The following is a 13,061-nucleotide window of genomic DNA, read 5'->3' on the forward strand; positions in this document are numbered from 1 at the left end:
GTGTGATATTTTTATATATAAATTTTAATGCTTCATATGATTTAATTATGTGATACCTTTAGCTAGCTGGCATAATACTTGTACAATTGTGTGTGGTTTAAGCAATCTTGTTGGCTAAGTTCTAATAGCAAAACTTTTCTAGGAGATAAGAGAAATTAGCATGTAGATATCATTGCATGGAAGAAATATATAATTGTTCTATTATTAATCATTACTAGATCTATTTAATCATGAAATATTGCACATGCAGCCGACAAATTTCATGGTATGATAAATGAATTTAAAATTTCTCAGTAATGAATCTAATGAGTCATGCCAGATCATAAGGGCAAAATCCCTTCCAAGAATACAGAACTGTTTTATGATTTTTTTTTGTATTTTTTTAAAGAGCACTGTAATGAAGAAAAGTCAGTATCAAAATTAATAATCACTTACAACTATGCTACTTGCTATCACAAAACTATGATCACCACCACACACTATTTTATGAACCACAACATCTTCTTTTAAGAAATTTATTTCCCACAATGGTCTTTTCTTTGGACAACCTTCTGAACTTTCCACATCTAATAAAAAAAAAAAAAGGCAGAAATAATCGGTACAAAATCACTAGGTGTCTTATCATGTAATAATCTGTTTTAATATTTTTGGAAGTAGAAAAATGTATCATATCAATGTCATCTTTTATTAATTATTAATATATTGATTAAGGCCCTCATTAAGCCACAAAACAACCAAAATAATATCTTTAAAATTCATGTCTGAAAATTATCATTCACATGCACTGCAGCAAAAATTATTGAAATATCCATATTTCTTGAATACTATATGACAAAACAAGTACATATTCAAGTTTTCGAACCAATGTGAAAAGGAGTCACATGATAGGACTCAAAAGGATAAAAAGCAAAATGCTGTATTAAGTGAATTGTGTCTGAAGGAAGCTCTTTTCATGAAGGAATAAATTTGGAAACTTGAATGTCTTGTAATGTCTCAAAGACATCACTTAGATGATTTCATGTGGGAGAAAATTAATGGGTGCTTAAGGGTCAAAGCTGTATAACTAAGAGGAGACCGCCACATAGCCTTTCAAGGAATGTGGAGAACCGACCAGGGCTTCTGACCTAATGTCCAATCCTCACCTTCTCGTGGTGTGCCCTGTTGGATATCTACTTGCATACTGAACAAACAAGTATGGGCTGGCAATTTGGAATTTAGCCGACCAAATTGTATTCTTATTGGTTAAACCAAAATAAAAAAAATATGATGGTACAACATGACAAAATTTCAGGCTGGCTGGAGCGTTGACCAGATAAACAAGGCCCCCGTTGTTTTCGCCAGGGAACCAGGGGGAACAGCGAAAAGTCAGTACTGGAACAAATCTGAAAACACACCCCAACTCAACATCACCAGAGTTAAAGATCAGTACGATCAAAATAAGAAGCCTGAAGGGCAAAGAAATGGAGCTAGCTGAGAAATTACATAAGTACCAGATCAACATAATAGGGGTGACTAAAACAAAAAAGATAAAAACTGGTGAGATCTTTCTGAGCAATAAATAGAAAATGTTATATTCAGGCAATGACAAAGGAAAAGAAGGAGTAGCCATAGTATTCAACACAAAATACGAGGCTAATCTTCTTGAATGGCAGGCAGTCTCAAGTAGAGTAATGTGGGCAAATATGAGAATGAGGAACTGGACAATGAGACTTATTTGTGCCCATGGTCCCACAGAAGGTTCTACTAAGGTAGAAGTGGAGGAATTTTTTGAGGCTTTAGAAAAAGCAACTGCCACAATGAAGAAGGAAAAGTTGGTCCTTGTTGGGGATCTAAATAGCAGAGTAGGAAATGACTGTGAGATATACAAAAATATTTTGGGAAAATTTGGAGAAAAGGGCAAAGCTAATAATAATAGAAAATATTTGTTGGATTTCTGCTCAGGACATGAACTGGTTAATACTAACACCATGTTTCAACATAAAAATGTGCACAAATTCACATGGAGAGAAGAGGCAAGGAATAAGAAAAGTCTCATTGACTATGTTATTGTTGATAGTGATGTTTTCTCCCTGGTGCAGGACACCAGAGTGTACAGAGGATTTGAAATTGGAAGTGATCACTTTTAGTCTTGAGTAGGATAAAATTGAATTTCATATTGAAAAGAATAATATGTAAGAAAGTTTTAAAGTGAATAAAAGTTGAGCAGCTCTCAGATGTGAACTGTAGACTAAAATACACAAAGATTATTGAAGAAAAAATGAAAGAGTTTGAGAACAGGAATCAAACCCTGGAGATTCAGTGGCAAGCCTTGAAAAAAGCAATAATTGATTCAGCTAGAGAGGTATGTGGTGAAGTTGTCTGCAAGGATAGAAAAATTAAAACTCCATGGTGGACACAGGAAGTTAATGAGGCAGTGAAGGAAAAGAAGAAAGCATATCAAAAGTTCCTGTTAAATAAGTCAGCTTGTGCTCTTAGAGAATACAGAGACAAATGCAAGAATGCTAAACACTGTGTAAAACTAGCTAAGCAAAAGTAATGGGAGGACTTTGGCAAGAATATAGAAAATAAATATCAAGAAGGTGGCAAAATATTTTGGAGGTTGTTGAAGAAGCTTAGGAATGGAGGAAAGAGTGTTGTAAAAGGAGTTAGAGATAATAAAGGTGACATGAAAATGCGAGAAAAAGATATCCTTGAAGTATGGAGTAATTTCTTTGAAAAACTGCTCAATGAAACAAGCAGTGATGACAGCACAGTGGTAAAAAACACTGACCAGGCATGCAGTCAGAAATACATATCCATACTTGAAGTAGAAAAAGCCATCAAAGGCTTGAAATGTGGAAAGGCAGCAGGAGTAGATGATATTCGACCAGAAATGCTGAAATATGGTGGTATGAAAGCCTTACAGTGGCTGCACTGCATAGTTCAGAAAGCCTGGATAGAGGGACGAATTCCCGATGATTGGAGTAGAGCTCTCATAGTACCCATATATAAAAAGGAAAATAAAACTGAATGTGAGAATTACATAGGTATTTCTCTACTCAGTGTTCCTGGCAAGATCTATGCAAGCATACTTGAGAAACGGTTGAGAAGAATTGTGGAAGAAAAGCTTGGTGAAGAACAAGCTGGATTCAGGCCAAAGAGGCTGTCAGGATCAGATCTTCACTTTATGACAAATAGTTGAGAAATCATGGGAATATAACAAAGATCTTTATTTAAGTTTTGTCGATCTGGAAAAGGCATATGACAAGGTGCCAAGAGAGAAGATATTCAATACACTGCAGTTATATGGTGTCAGTGGGGCATTATATCAAGCAATACTTAGTCTTTATTTGAGTTCTAAGTCAGCAGTTAGAATTTATGGAAGTACAGGAAGATGGTTTAATGTTAAATCTGGTATGAGACAAGGATGTACATTATCCCCTCTGTTATTCATTATCTATATGGATCACATTATGAAGGAAAGTGGTAATAAACATGATATCATAATTGGAGATGTTAATGTCAGCTCTTTGCTTTATGCGGATGATGTTATACTTCTAAATAAATCTGCTACAAGTCTGCAGGATTCTCTGACTAAATTGAATAACTGTTGTAATAGATATGGTATGAAGGTCAGCAATAAAAAGACAAAGACAATGAAAATAGGCAGAATCACTGAAAATGTCAACTGTGTTGCGAATGGAGAACCTGTGGAACATGTAAAACATTTCAGCTACTTGGGCACAATTTTTAGTGAAGATGGTAAATTAAATATAGAAATAGATAACAGAATCAGCAAAGCTGGTATGGTGGGAAGTCATTTGAATAAATTCATATGGAATAAGAGAGGAATTAGTCGGAACACTAAATTAGCTGTATACAAGACAATGTTCAAACCAATTTTAACTTATGGATCAGAGAGCTGGGTCAGAAGTAAAACACTTGACCAAAGACTAGAGACCGCAGATATGAGAGTTCTGAGAAAGATTATAGGCATGAACAGATGGCATCAATGGCAATATCATATTAAAAACGAGGATATTAGGATAGAACTTGACATTGTCAGCATCCAGGAATATATTAGCAGAGCTAATCTCAGGTGGTATGGTCACTTAAACAGAATGGGCGAAGAAAGATGAGCAAAACACGTGTTCTCTGTCAGGTTGGCAGGAAAACGACCCAGAAGAAGACCAAGATATAGGTGGATTGATACAGTACAAAGTGCCTTAGACGATAGAAATATAAGATCTGATAATGTTGGAGTCTTGACAAGTAACAGACTGATTTGGAGGAAAATTGTAGATAGGAAGTTAGTAATGATGTAAATTTTTTTTCACGTAGTACTATCATATCCTGTACACCCCTTGAGGGTACATGGCAGGAATTTGATGATGATGATGATGATGAAAATTAATGGAAAACTTGAAGCAGGTTGTGGAATTACTGATATTGCCAGTAAGTTTGGAATCTCACATAGGGTTATGTCCAGGCTCTGGGCAGCATTTCAAGCCAATGGAATGTGTTTGAGACGTTTACTAAGAGATCACCATGGTGTGTGAAGACAGATTTTCAATTATAACAACAAAATGTTATCGATGAATCACAACAGGTCAGCTTGCAAGTCAGCTCCATTCAAGTACAGTTACGCAGATATCTTGACAAACTGTGGCAAGACATCTGCGACAAGTAGGCCTATATGCCAGAAGACCTATAGTCTGAATCCCTTTATCCATATCTTATCTTAGAGCACGCTTTCAGTGCTGTTGTATTGATAAAAATTTGACAAGACACCAATGGGCTACTATAATCTTTACCGATTCATTTTAGTCTTTCCTCTGATTCTAGACAACATTTGATCTGGCATGAAAGTGGTACTGCTTACCATCACAAGAATGTTCTTGAAAGAGATAGATACGGTAGTCCTCGGATTATGGTATGGGAAAGCATTATCCTTAACGGATGCACCAAGCTACAAGTGCTTGAAAAAGGGACTATGACTAGTGAACAATATTGCAATGAAGTTCTTCAACATCATGTTTGATTGTTCCATGGTGCTGTAGGCGAAGAATTCATTTTTATGAATGACACTGCCACACCACATCATACACGAGCAATGAGGATACTTCTGGAGACCGAGGACATTAATCAAATCAAGTGACCAGAACATGCTGCCCAGATCTCAACCAAATAGAACACATTTGGGTTGCAATAGGCAGGTGAATTGATGCTCAAAATTCCTCCCCAGAAAGAAAACAAGGCCTTATCCTTGCTTTGGAGGAACGATGGGCCAGTTTGCTTCAAGAACTCCTGAATCACTTGGTGCTAAGCATAGTATGGCATTGTGAGAGCTGCATCACAATTCAGGGTGGACATATTCTGTATTGAAATGTCTCTCTGCATAGCTCTCTAAGCACTTTACGTTAATTTCTTAACTACGTCCTTAGGAAATTTGTAACTTTTGCCAAAAATGTATTGCAATTTAATTTGTATGAAATTTATAAAACATTTTTTGTTTAATATAATTTATTAGTATGCTGGCAATAAATTTATGTCTACATTTGGCTGCAGTCATGAAAATCTTTTTATATACAGGAAAAATGTTTGTCCTTGGCTTTTGGACACCAGTGTATATACTGGCAGTGATAAAGAACATGTCATAAGAATATATAAGGGCAGGGAAAGCATGCTTTGTGTGTATGTTTGTGCTTTGGGTGAGCTAAGGATTCCTTTTATTTTTATTAATTGTATATAATTTTGTATTTTTATTTATTTATTTTTTTACATAATCCCTGCTTTAGAGCTCTAACATGACACTTTTTTTCAATTCACTTCATGCTTCTAAATAAATGGACAGTGGTTTCACACAGGATCTCAATGAGTAACTTTTCTTTTAATTTTGCATGGTGATCAGCATTCATTTTAGAAATGATGGACTTTACAACCATGTTATAAATAACTATTTTAATTTCCCGATGTTTCGACCTTCATATTAAGGTCATCATCTGGAGTATATACAAATACACAAGGACAAGCTGAGTTACATTTCAAGAAGAAAGAAAAGAAAGCATTACTCAGAGAACAGATCCAGGCTACAAGAAAAAACTTGGCTGTTACTCAAAACCAGGTACAAAATGTAAAATCTGAACTTTCAAATTACTTGAATGTAGATATCTGGATTATCCTCGAAAAGATTACAGACAACACGGCACACCATATCCTTCAAACTAAGAAAGAAAATCTCATATCTAAATTTCATAGACTAAAAGATCGACAAAACCAACGGACATATTCAAATTTCTTCACAGTGAAAGCTAACAACCAACCAGAAGCAAGAAACAACAGGCGCCACCAATCGCCTGCAGGTAACAGAAATGTAGTTAACCTATCCAACCACGCCTTAAACAAAGATGAACTCTTGCTACTCAGCAAAGGTAAAAATTTTGTCGTAGCACTCAGATCGAGTGCTACGACACTTAAGCCTGTTTCAATGTAACATTGAAAGAGGCTTAAGATTCATCCCAAATAACATAGCAGATAAAATACATTTAGAAAAACTGCCACCATTTTAAATATAAATCATAAGAAAACAATAACATGCAACTTAACAAAACACGAATTAATAGTGATGAAATTATTAAAATCAAATCCGAACATCGTAATAACTGGAGCTGATAAAGGAAGTGCCACTATTATTCTAAACCGAACTACTTATTTAGAAAAGAATCTGCTAGTCTTGGACAACAGTACATACCAACTTGTTAACTACGACCCAACCAATAGAATAAAAAAGAAAACAGAGAAACTATTTAAATCAATTACTACATGGCCCGAAGAGACAGTCAAAAAATTACTTCCGCACTACACTCATTCCCCGAGAATTTACGGTCTACCAAAAATACACAAACAAAACACACCACTCCGGCCTATAGTCGAAGGTATAGACAGCCCGAACTATCACCTAGCCAAGAAATTAGTGGCAACACTCAAGAAGTTGGTAGGTCATTCCCCCCCCCCCCATATCAGAAACACACAACACTTCATAAACATAATGAAAGTCATTACATTAGAAAAAGATGATTTATTAGTCAGTTTTGATGTCTCTGCCCTCTTTACGAAAATGTTCCAATCAATGACACAATCCTTCTTTTACAGAACAAATTCCCTCCAGATATAACGGTGCTCTTTGCATATGTATTAAGTTCTGGTTATTTTGTATGGCACAACACTTTCTACCTACAAAAAGCAGGCACGGCCATGGGCTCGCCATTATCCCTCCCCACCGCTAACTTTTATATGGAACATTTTGAGCAAGATGCTCTAGATTCCTCTCCTTTAAAACCCAAAGTCTGGCTTAGATATTTTGACGATGTTTTCATGATCTGGCCCAATGGCCACCAGACACTAGACATTTTCCTTAGTCACCTAAACAAACAACACAAACGCATACAGTTCACAATTGAGATTGAAAAACAGAACACACTTCCGTTTCTAGATACACTTGTCACACGTCTTCCTTCTGGCAGTCTTTCCTTCACTGTTTACCGGAAATCGACACATACTGGCCAATATATACACATAAACTCCTACCACCACCCAACACAAAAACTAGGTGTGATTAATACTCTAAAAACAGGGCTTTTAAGATCTGCTCCAATGAACAAGCGTTGAAAGACGAATTTAAAGTTATCAGCAATACTTTTCTAAAAAATGTTTACAGCCAAAATACTATTAACAAAATTCTCTACAAGACCTCAATAAAACACAAAGATAAACCGTACTACAATAAAACTATAACCATTCCTTACATTAAAGGGACATCAGATAAAATAAACAGAATACTACAGAAATACAACCTCAAAACCACCTTTAAACCTCCTGCAAAATTAAAAAGTTGACTCAACTCATCCAAAGACCCACTCCCTCTGCTGGCCCATCCTGGAGTATACAGTATTGCACCTGTAATCTAATCTACCATATATAGGGGAAACAGGATGCACAATTCCTATCAGACAAAAGGAACATAAATGACACATTAAAAAAGCTAGCCTTTCTGATCATGCCCTGAATACTTTACAGAACTGACTGGAAAAGCACCAGTTGTTTACATCACACCAAAACATGGTATGAACGCAAATTTAAGGAAACCTGTGAGATTCTTATCAACCACCCTGATCTGAACAATGATGATGGCCTAAAAATCCCAAGCATATGGAAGGCACATATTCTACTCACGGAATCTTTCTCCCCAAGAGTTAACTATAAACAGAACTGTATATAATCCCGAATCCTAAATCTAATATAACAATTGTAATTAAAAATAAGACCTCATTGTTACTGTAAGAAAACTATCTATAAGAAAGAATGTTTCGCTCATGTTATCTTAAATAGAATTTAGCTTTGATGTAGTTTCTAATAATTAATTAATTTGTAATTTTATCTGTATTTATATATATATATTTTTTTTTTTTTTTCACTAGAGGTCATGCCAGTAGAATAACCACTGAACAGTGATCAAATCATTGTTTCTTTAGTTTACTGTGAAAAGTAACTCAGCTTGCCCTTGTAAATTTGTATATACTCCAGATGATGACTTTAATATGAAGGTCGAAACGTCGGGAAATTAAAATAGTTATTTATAACACGGTTGTAAAGTCCATAAATTCTAAAACTCAATGAGTAACAATTATAACATTGCAATGTGGTAATTATTATACAACACTTCAATGACAGAGGGGACTAATTATATATTTGGTTTACTCCTTTATCGAAGTGTAAGCAAACCTGAAGTATTTTCAGGACTAGGGCAACTCGTGGTAAAGGTGGAGTAAGTTCTGATCACTTGCCTTAGTATCTCCCATAATGCAAAGCACATCTCCTTGCAGACAAGTATAATGCTATGCATTAAGGGAAGGCCACTACCCAGACCAATTTCACCTTTATTGAGTCTCATCAGTGGGAGTCAGACCCAGAAGTGGTGATACCAAGGTGGAAGTAATGCAGAAGTCATTACTTTTTTTGAAGTATAAGCAAACCAAGTTTGCACCTTAAGTATGATGAGACCTCAATAAAGGGTAGTGGTCTGGGCCACTACCCAGACCACTACCGGTCTGGGTAGTGGCCCTTCCCTTAATGCATAGCATTATATATGTTTGCAAGGAGACGTGTTTTGCATTATGGGAGATACTAAGGCAAGTGATCAGAACTCACTCCACCTTTACCATGAGTTGCCGCAGTCCTGAAAATACTTCAGGCGCAAACTTGCTTACACTTGGATAAAGGATTAAACCAAATATATAATTGATAACATACCCAAAGGAAAAAACTTCCAACAACTATCTCTAATCCACAGAATTTTAATACTAAGGTGTGTTGATACCTTTCGGCAACTGGTATATGGTGATATGACTTCTACATTACTTCCACCTTAGTATCACCACCTCTGGGTCTGGCTCCCACTGATGAGACCTCAATAAAGATCGAAACCGGTCTGGGTAGTGGCCCTTCCCTTAATGCATAGCATTATATATGTTCGCAAGGAGACGTGTTTTGCATTATGGGAGATACTAAGGCAAGTGATCAGAACTCACTCCCCCTTTACCATGAGTTGCCGCAGTCCTGAAAATACTTCAGGTGCAAACTTGGTTTGCTTACACCTGGATAAAAGATTAAACCAAATATATAACTGCTAACATAACAAAGTGAAAAAACTTCCATCGACAGAGAGGACTCTTTCTACACAATCAACTTAACACACTGGCCACTGAATTAGAAATCTTTATGCAGATGTACATAAATGTCGCTTACCCAGCATATAAGCAAAATATTTGGTCACATGCATCACCACTGTTCTAGTCAACTATTTAAAAATGCTCCTTGTCAATAGTGTTGATCACGATGGAAAAAAAACAGGATCTTTTGGAGTTCAATAGAGGGATTATTGTTGGTGCCTGTGTGGCTAGAGCCAACATTTTTGAAAACAGTAGACATGACTGGTTTCTCAAAATGTGAGATATCCCAGGTATTTAATCAGTGGAAAAATAACCCATATTGCTTGTCTAAGATGTGTAACCGTGATCCTAAAACAGTGTGTCAGGAATAAGATTGTAATCTGAGAAGACTTGTACAGACAAACAGAACTTTTTCTGTGGAGGGAGCAAATGACCGAAGCATTTAATGAAAGCTATTCATGCTCCATATCTCACTGAACTATGCACAGGGAACTAAAGAGGATCGATGTTGGCAGTCCCATGCCTATATAGAACACTGATTTCTGTGGAGAACTGGAAACTTCGTCTACAGTGGTGTCAGGAACACCATGACTGGACACTGCAAGACTGGAAAAAAAAGTCATGGTCCAATGAATTACAGTACACCTTGTTCTATACCAACAGTAGGAAGAAGGTTTGGCAGGAGCCCCATGAAGAAATGAACCCCAGCTTGCCTTGTAAACCCAACTCAAGGTTCTGGAGGTTAGGCCACAGTATGATGCATGTTCTATTGGTACAGAATAGGTCCCCTGATAATGTTGGAAGGTCGAGTATCCTCCAAGGAATATCTAAATACTGTTGCTGATCAAATCCATCTGTGATGTTGACTTTTTATCGAGCATGACAGTGACTTCCACCATCTTCCCTGGCCAACACTAAGCTTCCACCTGAATCCCATTGAGAATGTATGGGACATATTAAAAAAACAGATCTGGGAGCCAAGTCCTCTTCTGTCAAATCTGAGAAAGTTAAAGGAGTATTTGGTGAATGCCTGGTATGTTGTAGATGCAATCCAACATCTAGTGGAATCTATGCGAAATAGCATATGTACTGTAATTTCAACTCAAGAAGGTCGAATGTGGTAATAGATAAAAGTTTTAATTCAGTAGCTGGTATGTGTATCTACACAACAACATGATCCACAAACTACATTGCACAATTACATGTTTTGTATAATAGCATAAAGATGATTAAGCATACTGATGTAAGCTTAATCATGTTGTTTGTTCGTGTGGCTGAGGAAGGTATGTAAAATATGGTGCCAGATAAAGAAAACATCATCATCATATCTAAGCCAAATAGGTTATGAAGTAAAGGAATTTAGAATATGCTGCTCAAAAGCTTCCATATAAAAGTTTGTAATGGGGTAACCAAAATGTAGTAAGTGGGCAAAGAGAGCAGTGGTATCAGGTCGAAATTTGTTCTGTAAGAAAAGAATAGTGTCACTGATTGGGACATTTGTGTAAGGGCAGAAACGTCAAAAATGACTACTAAATCATCTTTGTTAAGCATTATGTTTTCAGTTTTGTTTATGAAGTGCTGTGTGTTCTTTATATTGGAAGGCAAATGACCTACCAACTCCTCACGTGTTGACACTAATTTCTTGGCTAGGTAATAATAAGGGCTATCTATACCTTCAACTATCAGCAGAACATTATGTTTGTGAACTCTGGGAACAGAATAAATTATGGGAGAGTATGCATAACATGGTAACAGTTTTCCAAGTGTCTGATGGCCAAGAAGTGATAGACTTCATTTAAGTTTCTAGACAAATTTGGGAAGACATTTAATACCCATTTAAAAGTGGTATATAACATCCATTTCATTAACTGTTCTAGGTGCTAATGTGAAGTCTATGCCTTAAATAGCAAAAGTTCACCATTATTCAGGGTATAGCTAGACAGGCTGATCACATATCAATTACTAACAGTTGGTTGGTTGCTCCTCATCTCCACTGTCCATGATTGGCTGCTCCAAGTGTGATTTACCATGGAAGAGATATCCCAATTAGTTATAATTGTATGATTATAGATTTTGTAGATTAAAAATCTATGAAATTGAACTATAAGCTTTTCTTTATTAGATTCCAGAATATATTTAGCTGAGTTGTCAGTGATCCTTTCAAGCACATTCCAAATATCAGTATTCACATAACTAGAGACCCTCGACACCGCAAGGTAAAAGAGGGTATAAGGAAGATGATGTGATGAGAGAGTTTGGATTTCAAATTCATAATTTGATTTTGGGTCATTTTGATTTTGGCTTAGAGAAAGTATCACTTTCTCTGAGCAGGCCTAGATCTGAAGTGCTTTAGCCAAAATTGTCTCCATAAATTATTATTATTATTTCGTGACGCCTCCGAGGAGTTTTAAAGACTCATCGAGGGAGAGCACCAACTCTACTCTACAACTCTCCATCTTCACCACTTAATCGACTTACTACAGTGAAACTGCCACTACCATCATCATCCACATCAACCCCATCTACTGCCCACTTCTGAAGACTGATTTATCTGTATGCAGAATGAAAAACCTGAGTCTCCAGGAGAAAAAACCCTGCTACCTCTGTATTAGATTGGCTAACTCATCTTCAATTGAAAAAAACTATATAAAGATTCCTCTCATCACGGCAAGAATTGAACTTAGGCTTTTTCCAATCGAAGGGCGCAACACATACTGTCATTCTTCCAATTGTGTTACAGAGGTTACATGATTTTTAAAAAATGAATGCTGTTCACCATTTAACTATGAAGAAAGGATTTATTGAGGTCTCATCAGTGGGAACCACACCTCTATGAGATATTGATGTTGAATATGTAGAAGTCATACATTTCTTGTCATATAATTCAATCTTGATATCATCTGGGTCTGTCTCCCACTAATGAGAACTTAATAAAGAATGAAAATGGTTCATATTTGGATAGTAGCTCTCCCATAATGCAGAGCATTATGCACATCTCAAAGGAAGTGCACTTTGCATTATGGGATACTAAGCCAACTGATTTGAAATCCTTAGCCTCTATATAAAAATAGCCTAGTCATGAAGACACTTCATATGCAAACTTTGAATTCTTACACTTGGATAAAGGATTAAACAATAATATAATTTCTTTGCAAGTTTAATTTAATTTGTAACCAAGTGAAAAAACTTTCTATACCTATAAAAAAGGCTTATGCTCAATGTAGAAATTGAGTACCTATGAGAATATTAAATGGATAAGAATCCTATATTGTTATATAGCCAGTAAGTGAAACTCAAGATCGATAACTACGACCTATGAGTTTCAATGCCGAAAAACTATCGGCGAAGGCAATT

The 13,061-nt window shown here is 36.2% G+C and overlaps 1 protein-coding gene across 3 annotated transcripts in view; it reads right to left on the reverse strand.

Annotated features, from left to right (window-relative positions):
- Herc4 (HECT and RLD domain containing E3 ubiquitin ligase 4) overlaps positions 1 to 13,061 on the reverse strand; it is a 604,012-nt gene that overhangs the window by 442,411 nt on the left and 148,540 nt on the right. For all 3 annotated transcript variants that reach the window (XM_090409674.1, XM_090409672.1, XM_090409675.1), the window contains one exon: positions 436 to 566. In XM_090409674.1, the coding sequence (XP_090265800.1) occupies positions 436 to 566 (131 nt within the window). The remainder of the gene's footprint in view (positions 1 to 435; positions 567 to 13,061) is intronic.

This window comes from Typopeltis vanoorti, chromosome 19 (assembly GCF_054136105.1).
Source record: "Typopeltis vanoorti isolate ZY-2024b chromosome 19, IOZ_Tvanoo_1.0, whole genome shotgun sequence".
Classification (NCBI taxonomy): Eukaryota; Metazoa; Arthropoda; class Arachnida; order Uropygi; family Thelyphonidae; genus Typopeltis; species Typopeltis vanoorti.